General features: G+C 44.9%; 1 protein-coding gene across 2 annotated transcripts in view; it reads left to right on the forward strand.

The window, feature by feature from the left end:
- The window catches only part of LOC125447502 (volume-regulated anion channel subunit LRRC8C-like), a 52,565-nt gene that overhangs the window by 25,663 nt on the left and 12,616 nt on the right, over nt 1-14,286 (forward strand). For both annotated transcript variants that reach the window (XM_059639880.1, XM_059639881.1), the window contains exon 2: nt 2,801-2,940. In XM_059639880.1, the coding sequence (XP_059495863.1) occupies nt 2,803-2,940 (138 nt within the window). In that variant the 5' untranslated portion in view covers nt 2,801-2,802. The remainder of the gene's footprint in view (nt 1-2,800; nt 2,941-14,286) is intronic.

The raw sequence follows: 14,286 nt of genomic DNA on the forward strand, positions 1-14,286 counted from the left end.
TCTGAGATAACAAGTTGTAGGGCTGGATGAACACAGCAGGCCGAGCAACATCAGAGGAGCAGGAAGGCTGATGCTTCAGACCTTTTCTGAAGAAGGGTCTACGCCCAAGACGTCAGCTCTTCTGATGCTGCTTGGCCTGCTGTGTTCATCCAGCTCTACACGTTGAAGTTTGGTCTGTCATTTCATTCCCTGCTGCAATCTGTACCATCAGTGATTCAACTGATCTCGTGAGAACTTCCTATCGTCCATTGTTGTCGCTCTTAGAAATCACATGAAAAACTTTGTTTGTTGGGATGTAATCGGGTTTCTAATTGCAATGTGAGTCAAAACTATAGCTGAATACCAATCTAGCCCTGAAAAAATGTCAATTTATATTCGTGGAATGTTGTTCAATTTTTAAAGTTAGAATTTTTAAATAATGATTCTTTTGTTCATGATATTTTAGCTTTTGCCTTTATCTTATCCATGTCTCAACCTTTATTTTCCTCTGTAGAAAATTCTTAAAATGTGATTTGATTGTTAGTGCTTTTCATTTTCTGTTTGATTTGACTGTGAAAATTCCCAATGTAATTGGCTGTTTAGACAATCGTATACATCACTGCAGCCGATGCTCCATTAAACAGTGATAAAGTTAACTACACACCAAGAGAGGCATATTTCACATCAGATAGTGTAAGAATGTTCAGTTTTGCTTTCTTCGAAGTCAGTAGCAAGCTACTCAGCTTGTGATCTCAGTTTTTTTATTATTGGGAGGCATCGAACAGGGAATTGTCTTGATGGTCTGTTTTGCATACACACATTGCTAGGTTGGTAACTGTATCGATAGAAACTATACCAGGTCTGCAGCTTGACCTGTTGGCAAATGCTGTTAAGATTTAAAAATAAGCAGGTACTTACTAATTTTCTTTAGTGCCCTATTACTATTGTGTCTGCTTGCAAAATGTTTATTGTCGGCACACAATCAGCTGTTCATTTTGAGAGGAGCATCGATACAAATAGTGTGTTACAACAGCAGATAGAATTGTATACACAACTAACAGCACTGTTACAAAATATTGTGATAAATCAACAGAACCATTGACGATCAGTACTCAGGACAGACAGTATGTGATACTTAGAATTTTTACATGAAATATCAGAATAACAAAATGTCGTGCTCACATTAATCCTCAAGATGAAATTTATCCCAAAACTAGGGTATTTCATTTCTTCCTTGGCAAATTGCTAAGATGGAAATACAAATTATCCCAAATTTCTGCAGCAAGATATATCACAGATTCCTCAGAATAAACCACGTATCTCCTCATCTCAAAAAATGCTACCAATCACAGTGATACCTTAGAATTGTATACGCATGTTAATAAAATCAGATGTTTGAATTATGTGGAAAGGATAGACCTATTGATCCAAACATTTGTTACTGCAGGAAAATACCAAATCTCCAGTCAATGACTTTGGACAGAACAATATTAATAGCTCTTTGCGTTACAGGTTGTAGCGTATTTAATTAACCCAGTCTCTCAGGATCAAGCAATGTAATGCCTTCAATGTATCATAGCATAATACGTATTCCCTCCAGCACGTGGGAAGTTAGCAGTACTAAAATAACCTGTTAAATGGTGTGACTGGCAAAAAATACCTAATAAATAATTTTAATTAATATAATATAATTTTATATCACTTCGAATATTATGCTGTAGAAATATTGTATTTTGCTAGCCATTCCACCGAGTAGAATAGCAAATAATGTCTGTGAATAAGCCAAAATTCTGAACTGGTAACTCCAGTTTAGTTGAATTTATGGAAACTCATCATTGAGAATATCAAACATTCAAAATGCAGTTAATCACACAAGCATGTAAAACTACACAGTACTGGCAAGTCACCATTTGTTTTCAAGATCTCACATAGACAAAGCCTGCAAGTCTGGCTACACCTGTGAAAATGTTAAAAATGTTGTCAGAGAAAAGGGGAAGTTGAGAAAGTAAGTCAAAAGTTGAGGAGTACAATCCAACTGCTCTAGAGGCCACATTAATGATGGCATGAAAGATGGTGATGAAAGCCACAGTGCTATTTCTATCAACCATGCTAGGTACTAAAGGGCTATGACTGCACAAGAGACCTAGAATGAAGAGGAACAGAGTGACATCAACCAACCAGATAGCTAGGCTTCTTTCTCTGGGAGTGGGCAACATAATTCAAGAAGAGACAACCACGGAACGTTTGGATGTGGACGATATTGTATGATACGCTGCGAATTTAGAGATGAGGAAAGGGAAGATGCAATATATTTTTCAAACAAGGAGATTGATGATCAGTAAGAGTCTGATTGAATGTTTGTCTGCCAATGCTTACCTGCTTCCCTAGCTGAAGTTGCATAGACCTCACAGTGTAGTAAAAGGATGCTTCAGGATTTCACATTATGGCACAAAATTACAGAAAACATGCTCAGTGACATTAATAATATAACTAAGTATATCATGCTTGTAGCTGAAAACTCTGTTTAATGTAAATTTGTGGGCACATCCCCTTGGATTTGATGACTGTGTTTTGAACTGAGTTTTGGGATATAAGTCTTGATGGAAAGTGAAAACATTTCATTTGCAGCAAAATAATAGCATTTTTATTACATTTTAATGTCGCTGAATGTTTAAGAGTGCAGTCATTACATGATACTTTGTTAAACCATGAATCTTTTGGGATCATTCCTTTAGCAATTTTAGGATTCTTCAAAATAATATTCACATAATTAATTTCTACTGTGATCACATCACCATGTTATTTCTTTTCATCTTCATAGAAATGATTCCAGTGACGGAATTATCGTATTTTGGAGAACAAGACCCAGCATTCAAAATCCTGAAGCCCTGGTGGGATGTGTTTGCCGAATATCTGACACTTCTAATGGTTTTGGTCTCGATGTTTGGAGGAGCACTGCAGGTAAAATTATGAGAAAAAGACTCTCTGAGGGTAGAATGTAACTAAACATTTTTTCTCAACTGAATAATCTGTCCGTCAGGTGGATGTAAAAATTCCTGTGGCGCAGAAGAGTGTGGAAGTCATCCACAATCTCCTAGCCAGTATTTATCCCTGAATATACAGGGAGGTAGATATAGGGGAGACGTCAGAGGTTGGTTCTTTACTCAGAGAGTGGTAGGGGCTCGGAATGCATTCCCAGAGAGGGGGTGGAGTTGGCCTCATTAGGGGCATTTAAGCGGCTATTAGTAAGGCAATGGATGATTGTATAAGGTAGGGGTAGATAGACCTTAGGTTTAGGGTAAAAGTTCGGCACAATATTGTGGGCTGAAGGGTCTGTACTGTTCTATGTCTGTGACAGATTTTCAGGCCATTATCACATTTGGTGTAGGAGCTGCTGTGCTGAAATTGGCTGCTGTGTTTCCCACATTACAAGAGGGTCTGCACATCAAAAGGACACAATTGGCAGTAAAGCACTTTTGAGACCTACAGTTGTTACAGAAAGCTCTATAAATGCAGTTTTGTTTAGACACAAATGGATCACAAATGAGGAAAAGTGGTTTCTACTCCTGATCATTGTTCCGTGAGGGATCCATGTGCATGTTTATGCTTGGGCAAGGACAGACACTATGACCTCCAAGTGTCCAAGGCAAATATCTTGCTAGCACACATTGTTCAGTTTCTTATATGAAGGACTGTTTCAGCAAGTTACATGTATTCTCAGAACATGTCAAACATATTTAAAATTCACAGTATTACTTTTTTTAAAAAAGTCAAACTACTGTAGTCTTGGAAACAAAAATCACATCAAAATTGTGCAGTGAATAACTACAAAAACAACATGCAATATATAGCAATTTTAGTAAAGAAAAGGAGGTTTGCAGAGGGAAATGTTGTATTAAAAAAGGCATGAATGTTAACTCGTGGTGGGAGACTTTGGAAAGGTGACTAGCAAGCTGGGTTTCTTAATAAGGTCTGAAATATTGCTTAAAGATTAGAAAGAAAGAAGAAGGATTTCCAGACAGCAGGACTGAAGGTGCTGTAACTGGTGGGGAAAGGGACAAATAGTAAACGACATTTTATCAGTTAAAATAAAAGCAAAATATTACAAATGCTGCACATCTGAAATTACTAGTTGTTGACTTTATGTTATAAGAAAAATTAGATTTTTTTGCAACAATATACTTCATTCATAAAAATCTAAGTACCTTTAAAAAAGTCAAAACTGTACATTACAGAAAATACAATTAAATATCACATTTCTCAGTGGATTGGGTGGGAAACGTTTGTAAAGGTGTGAGACCTCTGTAATTCTGTAAAGGGGTGAAACTTTTGAAAAGGTATGAAACTTCTGTTTCTATTGAAGTGGCCAGGTCAGTGACCTTTGTTCAAGCCAGAGACTTCGGCGGCTTGAAATCACATTCTGTCACTTTGGTGACTTGAAATCGCATCTTGTAGTTATCAGTCACTTCGCAAACAATCAATGCTGTATCCTGTTCTCTTTATGTTCCAAATAATTGTTTTATGTATCAGCCAATTCATAGGTTATAAAAAGCATGGACTGTCCGCTGTTCGGGGAGGATCGCTTTTGAAACTCAGCGCTCTGTGCCGGGTTGAGTACAGTGCTCCTCCACAGCTGGTACTTGCTTAATAATAAAGGCTTGTGTTTTTGTAGCCAGGTCAGTGTCTTGGTATTGCGTCAAGTCCGTGAGGGTCTCTGAAAAACCAACCTAACATTTGGCGCAGCGAGCAGGGTTCCAACATTTACGGAGGTTGTACATGGAGGACTGAATAAGTGATTGTTCGGGTGTCGGTGGCGTGAGACGGACAGGCCCACAAGGTATGATTCACCTTGGTCTCTCACACTAACCTGCCACCCATATGACCCCTCGCCCCTACGTGGCTCTGTACTGACAGAACCCTGAGATGACTCACCATCTTGGACACCGATAAATCCTAATGCCTGGAGGTTAGAGTCCCTGGTGGCCGGGGTTCGAGACTAGAGGTCAGTATAAATTGACTAAGTAAGTCCGGGACATTAGAGTCTCCCGGTGACAGGGGTTCGAGTCCCCAGGCCAGTATAAATTGATTAAGTAAGCCTGGGAGGTTAGAGTCCCCTGGAGACAGAGGTTCGAGTGCCCAGGTGAAGGTCGGGAATTTGGAGGTTAGAGTTCTCCCAACTATAAGTATCAGGAATTCAGAGGTTAAAATACTGGGGTTCGAGTCCCTGGAACGTAGGTAAAGGATAACTACAGTGTCTGTTTCAACCACCCTGCCTTAGACTGGTTGTTAAGAGGGGAGATCCCCCACGCGAAGTTCAGGACGCTGGAGTGGGTGTGGAGATCCAGGACACTGGAATAGTATACAGAAATAAGTAAGAAGTAAAAGAGTTAAAATGGGACAGATGTTGGATAAGTCGGGTGTCGGAACCCCTTTGCATTGGTAATGTTGGGATGACCCCGAAAATGAATTATGGTTCAGATGTCTGTCGGAATGCCTAAACAAAGAATTGGGAAATGAGAATTGTCCATTAGGGAGAATGTGAGATGTAGATCTATGTATTAAAGCTGAGGAGGCAATATGTACACATAAAGCGGGAAGCAAAAGCAAAGGGTTAATGTCATCCTGGAGAAAAAAAGCTGAGGAGCTGACTGAGAAATCAAAACTGACCAGAGGGGTGGATAATGCACGTAGGAGAGGGATTCACGCCTGTGATAATGAGGGGAAACCAAAAACTTGGGACGTTTTAAAGTTTCAGTGTGAGGATCATGAAATGAATGAACAGGAAACGGTTAAACAAGAAAGGCTGGAAAGGGAAAGACGAAACTGAGAACAGGGATTACAGTGGCAGGCTGAGTTGACGGAAAAAAAAGTCAGAGGTACCTCCTGACATATTTGGCTTGCCAATGTTGTTACAAAGCAATGACACAGACGAACAAGACAAGGAGGACTGGGGAAGGCACCCCTCTGCCCCATCAGGACCACTACCCCCTCAACAACTCTACCCATCTTTGGCCAACCTACACCTACAGGCATCCTAACACTACCATAAGCCCCAGCAATCGCCTGTGTCCTTATCACCGCCACCATACACTGTCCAAGCCCAAACCAAACCTCCTGCCATAGAATCTCCAGGCCTTACGGAACCGGCCCACACGACTCTCTTGCTGAACCGGCGGCTTCTCCTTCTGCTAGGCATCCAACTCAGGGGCCATTCACAGACCTTGTCTCCTGTCATACCAAGTCTAAAACTAAACAGACAAACAAGAAACAGGATACGGAACAGACCACTAGTGGACCAAAGGAGAGAGGGCATGATTCTTTTAAGACTCACAGAGGGAAGCCCGAAGAAAACGTAAGCCCCGCATGCAGTTTCCTCTGCCCTCTAGTGCCTGTCTAGTGTTCCCTAGCGATTCTGCAAGTAGTGAAGAGTATGATAGTCCCGATTCACAGGCAGAGGATAATGAATCTGAGGACAGTGTTTGGGAAGCACTCTCAGATAACCATCCCCTAAAGAAGGAACTCCGTAAAAAAAAATCATTTACAATTGCCTATTCGCACGGTCCCTCACCCAAACCCACCACAGTGGGGTCAAAATACCATACAGGTCTATACCCCTTGGAAGCCGCAAGAGATGTGTTTAATTATGTCAAGGGCCCCTGATGGAAAGACTAATCCTGACAACTTCATAGATTACATCCTGGACACTCTTCAAATGTACCAAGCCACCCCGAAGACCTCTTTAGCCTGTGCTGTATGGCTTTTACCCCTAGTGAATGTACTAGGTGGAAAGACCACCTAGGAAACCCAGCTCCCCAAGATTGGGATGCTTTTACAGGTCTCGTGACTGAACGTCTTCGGCTACAAGCTATTAAAAATGCACTTAAGCAAGCCTGACAGCAGCCAGTAGATGTTACCAAAGTGCTAGAGTGCAAACCCAAACCTGGGGAGGACAGCCCTGATTTCTGGGACCATTTCTGCTCCACTTATGCCACCTATACTGACAATATTGCCGATATTGCAGGGAATCCCTCACCACAGTTGAATGCTCTTTTGCTGCAGTGTTTACCTGAGGCTGTGGCAACAGCTATTTGTACTAATAACATGGATTGGCCGGACAATACTCGTCCCCAGAAGGGCCTTGACTTATTACTGGAACACTGCTGAGGAATTCAAACCGACCAGGGTCAAGTATGACATGGTGCAGCATCCCCCATGCCAACCCAGGTCCAAAAACCCAGCACCTCTAGCGTCTGACTTTGAATTAGCAAGGGCATATCAAATGCAACCTGGCCATTTGATATGTTCCTGGCTGGGTCAACAATTACGGTAACGGTTATGCTGCCCATCAACATGGTCCTACTGCTTCTCAATATGAGCGCCATACGCACCCGCTACCCTGTTCCGTAGACCCAGTGCCCCTCTGCCGCGAGGTGGAAAACCCCACTCTGCCCAGGGATGTTTTAACTGTGGCAGTAGGAATCACTGGAAGAGAGATTGTCCTCAGAATCAACCTCAAGGGAGACCCCAAGGAACAAGGCAACCTTTTTCCACTAGTAATCCTTTTTCAGCCTGACTACCTTCGCCCCATAATTTGCCCATTTTAACTAGCAATCCGGAGGATGAACTAGTTGTTAATCTAATTGTACAAGGTGTAGCAATTCCCTTTATGATTGATACTGGGGCAGCGGCATCTACCCTGGATGCTTCATGTGTGCAGCGACATGGGTTTAAGCTCTCACCCACCTCAGTAAGTCTTAACCGGCTTACCGGGCAAGAAAACACCTACTCTTTGACAGAACTATTGACGGTTTGATTTGGCCCTCAAATCTGTGTTACTCAATTTGCCCAGACCCTCAATTTGGGAGTTAGTTTAGCGGGGAAGGATTTGTGCCTTCTTCAAATTGAAATTCTCTGTCTCAACAAGGGTATTAGCATAAAAAGTGACTTGATTAAGCGACAGTTTTGGGTTCCTCGATCGCCAAAATTGTGGACAATTGACTTATCTCCTCGAGATTTCACCCCTCCTCTATAGATCACTAGCCCTCATGTTACCTTGTGCTATGACCCGACAGGTGCTTCCCATGCATTGGCTGCTATTTACACTCCCTGTCTAGGATCAAGTTTATCTGTTACCTTTATAGGGGCTTTTGAGGGAAAGCAAGGATCAGCATTTCTGGTGGAGGTGCCACGCCACCTATGGCATCAATCGGGTCTGGTGTCCCCTCACCTCACACTGACTGTGAATATTGGCTATAGGGCTAAGTCCTTGAGATTTCTGGTGCACCGCTTGATCCACCAGTCAGACCCGGAAGTGAAGGGTTCTTCACAGCAGTTGGCTGATGGTCTATTGCAAATTATTGTCTTTGGGCCAACAAGGTATATTGGTATTCTCCAACAAGGTATATTGGTCCCTTGCCAATCGCCTTGCAATACTCCTATTCCACCCACTCCTATATCTGGCTGCCAGGAACAGAGACTGGTCCAAGACCTCAGACAAATAAAGAAGGTAGATTAGATTCCCTAAAGTGTGGAAACAGGCCCCTCGGCCCAACAAACCCACACTGCCCCTTGAAGCATCCCACCCAGACCCATCCCCCTATAACCCACACTACGGGCAATTTAGCATGGCCAATCCACCTAGCCTGCACATCTTTGGACTGTGGGAGGAAACCGGAGCACCTGGAGGAAACCCACGCAGACACAGGGAGAATGTGCAAACTCCACAGAGACAGTCGCCCAAGGCTGGAATCGAACTTGGGTCCCTGGCGCTGTGAGACTGCAGTGCTAGCCACTGAGCCACCATACCACCCCAGTCCCTTACATCCAATTGTCCCTAATCCTGCCACTATCCTTAGTAACATCCCCTCAGATGCATGTCTCTTCACCGTTGTGGACTTGCAACATGCATTTTTGCTAATCCGTTGGATAAGGGGCCTCCGTATCTGTTTGTCTTTACTTATAAGGGCCAGCAGTATTCATTGACGCATCTCCCCCAAGGGTTCGTTCACTTGCCCACCCTATTTTTCCCAGGTCTTGCACCTCCAGCTCCAACTCTTGGATGGCTCCACGATTATCCGATACGGTGACAATTTACTTTTAGCAAGTTCATCAGAATCCACTAAGGTTGTAGATACTAACTGGCTTTTGAACGCTCTCCACTCTTGGGGATATGTTGTGCCCGCCGCAAAGGTTAAGCATACCCAAATGCAGGTACAGTTCCTAGGAATTCTGCTCAGCACCTCAGAACAAACACTCACCCCGAGCACATTGCCCCTATTCTTATGACCCCCTCGCCCACCATCCCTAAGCAAATGAGGGCCTTTATAGGGTTAGTTCATTATTGTTGACCATGTTCCCTAATGTAACTTTACTTACTAAACTGGTGACCCCTTTGGCTTCCTGTAAAGCCCCGCAAACCTTCACCCTCTCTAACGAACAAAAGTCAGCCTTTACAAACTTAAAAGTAGCCCTTGCTGCCGCCCCAGCTTTGGGAAGACCTTCATATGACATGCCTTTCCAGCTATATGTTAATGTTCTGGATGGGTGCGCTACTGGAGTATTGCCACAGACTCACGGCGATTGCAAACGACCAGTTGCCTCCTACTGTACCCACCTGGACTCTGTAGGTCAGGGATTATCCCCTTGCTTTTAGATTCTTCCTGCGATTTATTCTTTAGTCACTGCAGCCTCTAATGTTACTCTCCATCAGCCTCTTACCGTCTATACCTCACATGCCATTGTAGCCCTCCTCACCTCCCACCAGACTCAACATCTTACCCAGGCACGTTTAAGCCATTACGAAATCGCACCTCTTAACAATTCTCTCTTGACGTTCTCTTTCTACTCCACTATTAACCCAGCCACGTTTTTGAGCATCCCCCCTCCCCCCGAGATGAGTTCTTAGTAAGCAGTCACGTGGGGGTTCTAAGGAACCAATTTCTAACCTCTCCCCGTCCGGACCTTACTGATGTGCCACTCCCTTCTCTGGATCTTATCTTGTTTGTTGATGGCAGTTCCTCCATGTCCCCCTTGGCTACCCCCCTGTCTGGATACGCAATTGTCGATGCCACTCCCACATGAAAATCGGTGGCGTTTGAACCCCCGGTGTCCGCTCAGAAGGCAGAACCTTTTGCCCTCACCCGTGCTTGCATTCTAGCCTCAGGGAAGTCAGCGAATATTTACACTGACTTTCAGTATGCCTTTGGCGTCTCCCACAACTTTGGTCAACTGTGGCCTCAGCGTGGGTTTTTCACATCCTCAGCTGCGCCCATCCAGAATTCCTTGTATGTCAACAACCTTCTTCAGGCAGTCCTCCTCCCTAGACAATTGGCTATTATCAAATGCACTGCTCATGCCTCCGATGATCTGTAGTTACTCAGGGCAACACTAGGCTGATCGCGCTGCTAAACAGGCTGCTGCATGTCAAACTTTTATTGTGCCCTCTGTGAACAAGCAGGCGATAAATCGCTCGCCTTCTTCAAACACAGAGGGCATGCCAGATGTCACTGTTCAGCGGTGGCAGGGGACGCCCCTGCCTTTGAAAAGGACATTTGGAAGGCGCATGGATGTTCGCATTCTGCGCCATCAGGCCTTTGGGTTACTCCAGTCGGCCAAGTTTGTATACCTGATGCTTTGAGGCCTTTGCTCCTTGATTGTCTTCATTCTAATACCCACCTTGGCAAAGAGGGAATGAGTGGTATCATGCTCCATACCTGGTGGCACCCCCAGCTGGCTGAGGCAGCCCAGTCTCGTATTGCATCATGTTTGATATGCCCACAAAATAATGTTGGTGAGATGCTCACCAGGAGCAACACCCTTGCCAGGTGGACCGTTTGAATGTATTCAGCTAGATCTTATTGAATTACCACATCTACATTGCTAGAAATATCGTCTTGTGATTGTTGATGTATTCAGTAGGTGGACAGAGGCTTTCCCAACGACAAATAACAACGCCTCAACGGTAGTAAAATTGTTATTAACTGATGTAATATCAAGGTTTGGAGTGCCTCGACAAATCAGTTCGGATAATGACCCCACTTTGTAGGAAAGATTAAAAAGAAATTGTGTGATGCGTTACACATCCAACAACAATTGCACTTTGCCTACCACCCCCAGGCAGCAGGGATAGTGGAAAGAGCTAATGGAACTCTCAAAGCTAGATTGACTAAGCTAACATCTGAAACTGGCCTTCAGAGATAATGGGAACTGCAGATGCTGGAGATTCCAAGATAATAAAATGTGAGGCTGGATGAACACAGCAGGCCAAGCAGCATCTCAGGAGCACAAAAGCTGACGTTTCGGGCCTAGACCCTTCATCAGAGAGGGGGATGGGGGGAGGGAACTGGAATAAATAGGGAGAGAGGGGGAGGCGGACCGAAGATGGAGAGTAAAGAAGATAGGTGGAGAGAGTGAAGGTGGGGAGGTAGGGAGGGGATAGGTCAGTCCAGGGAAGACGGACAGGTCAAGGAGGTGGGATGAGGTTAGTAGGTAGCTGGGGGTGCGGCTTGGGGTGGGAGGAAGGGATGGGTGAGAGGAAGAACCGGTTAGGGAGGCAGAGACAGGTTGGACTGGTTTTGGGATGCAGTGGGTGGGGGGGAAGAGCTGGGCTGGTTGTGTGGTGCAGTGGGGGGAGGGGATGAACTGGGCTGGTTTAGGGATGCAGTAGGGGAAGGGGAGATTTTGAAACTGGTGAAGTCCACATTGATACCATATGGCTGCAGGGTTCCCAGGCGGAATATGAGTTGCTGTTCCTGCAACCTTTGGGTGGCATCATTGTGGCAGTGCAGGAGGCCCATGATGGACATGTCATCAAGAGAATGGGAGGGGGAGTGGAAATGGTTTGCGACTGGGAGGTGCAGTTGTTTGTTGCGAACTGAGCGGAGGTGTTCTGCAAAGCGGTCCCCGAGCCTCCGCTTGGTTTCCCCAATGTAGAGGAAGCCGCACCGGGTACAGTGGATGCAGTATACCACATACTCATATTCCGCCTGGGAACCCTGCAGCCATATGATATCAATGTGGACTTCACCAGTTTCAAAATCTCCCCTTCCCCTACTGCATCCCTAAACCAGCCCAGTTCATCCCCTCCCCCCACTGCACCACACAACCAGCCCAGCTCTTCCCCCCCACCCACTGCATCCCAAAACCAGTCCAACCTGTCTCTGCCTCCCTAACTGGTTCTTCCTCTCACCCATCCCTTCCTCCCACCCCAAGCCGCACCCCCAGCTACCTACTAACCTCATCCCACCTCCTTGACCTGTCCGTCTTCCCTGGACTGACCTATCCCCTCCCTACCTCCCCACCTACACTCTCTCCACCTATCTTCTTTACTCTCCATCTTCGGTCCGCCTCCCCCTCTCTCCCTATTTATTCCAGTTCCCTCCCCCCATCCCCCTCTCTGATGAAGGGTCTAGGCCCGAAACATCAGCTTTTGTGCTCCTGAGATGCTGCTTGGCCTGCTGTGTTCATCCAGCCTCACATTTTATTATCTGAAACTGGCCTTAACTGTTTAAAGGTTTTGCCCTAGCTCTGTACCACATGAGAGTAACACCCCACTCTGCCACTGGAGTCTTGGCGGCAGAGATAATCTTTGGCCGACCCAGTAGGACACCCTGGGATGCCAATACCGGCCCACCCACCCTGATAGACTTAAATGTTATGGGTGAGGAAATGCAGCTAACGTCTTCCCTAAGGTTTCTCCATTCACAGCTAAAGTGCGCCTTCGGACCACCTTCGCGGATATCAGACCAGAACCTTAAGAATCAGAATTGCACTTCGTGGTCACAGATAGGAGATTTTGTGCTCATTCGGGACTGGGATCTGGCTCAACAAGGAGGAGTATGTATAATTATAGGGGATAAATGCATTACCCATGTTACTGATGAATCCTATAATATTACCCTGGCCATCCAAGCCATACATGGACAGTTGGACCGGTACAGAGGGGAACCCCGACCTGGGGAAGGACGGTTGGGATGGCTTCTGGGCAGTTCTTGGGGCTCATACCTACTGCATGGGTTGGTTATCTTGGTGATTGAAATAACTGTTTGTTGTGTATTCATGGTATGCCTGAACTCCTGTTGCAGAATTATTACCGACGGATTAATAGCTCCCTTCTCAGCCCTGATATAGGTTATCATGGAATGATCCCATTAATTGTTATGCTCCTTATCTTCTTACACAGGAGTATGTGGAAACTGCCTTAAACTTCCTGCCTGAAAACGAATGGGTGGGAAACGCTTGCAAAGGTGTGAGACATCTTCAATTCTGTAAAGGGGTGAAACTTTTGAAAAGGTGTGAAACTTCTGTTTCTATTGAAGTGGCCAGGTCAGTGACCTTTGTTCAAGCCAGACACTTCGGCGGCTTGAAATCGCGTTCTGTCACTTTGGTGACTTGAAATCGCATCTTGTAGTTATCAGTCACTTCGCAAACAATCAATACTGTGTCCTGCTCTGTTTATGTTCTAAATAATTGTTTTATATATCACCCAATTCATAGAGTGTAAGAAGCGTGGACTGTCCACTGTTCGGGGAGGATCGCTTTTGAAACTCAGCGCTCTGTGCCGGGTTGAGTACAGCGATCCTCCACAGCTTGTACTTGCTTAATAATAAAGGCTTGTGTTTTTGTAGCCAGGTCAGTGTCTTGGTATTGCGTCAAGTTCATGAGGATCTCCGAAAAACAAACCTAACAAGGTGACTGCAGTACAGGGTGGGGAATGACAGTGTTGAGGGGTGACCTTATAGAAGCCTATAAGATTATGAAGGGCATGGACAGACTGGACAGTCAGAAACTTTTTCCCAGGGTGGAAGAGTCAATTACTAAGGGGCATAGGTTTAAGGTGCAAGGAGCAAGGTTTAAAGGTGATGTACGAGGTAGGTTTTTTACACAGGGGTGATGGGTGCCTTGAATGCACTGCCAGGGGAAGTCGTGGAAGCAGATACAACAGTGACATTTAAAGGGCATTTTGACAAATGCATGAATAGGATGGGAATAGAGTGATGCAGTACTGGAAAGCGTAGAGGGTTTTAGTTGTGACGGGCAGATGTCGGTGCAGGCTTGGAGGGCCGAAAGGCCTGCTCTTGTGCTATAATTTTCTTTATTCTTTGTTCTAAATCCCACGACACCAGGTTGTAGTCCAGCAGGTTTATTTGAAAACACAGACTTTCGGAGCCTTACTCTGTCATGTGCAACAACACTGAGAAGTGTAAAGACTGCATATATTTTTAAAGTGGAAAATGGTAAGTTGGACACTTCTGTGTTGCAGAAGATGAACGAGTTTTTCTTATAACTCAAAGGAAAAATGGAATTTTG

The sequence above is a fragment of the Stegostoma tigrinum genome, chromosome 35 (assembly GCF_030684315.1).
Source record: "Stegostoma tigrinum isolate sSteTig4 chromosome 35, sSteTig4.hap1, whole genome shotgun sequence".
Classification (NCBI taxonomy): Eukaryota; Metazoa; Chordata; class Chondrichthyes; order Orectolobiformes; family Stegostomatidae; genus Stegostoma; species Stegostoma tigrinum.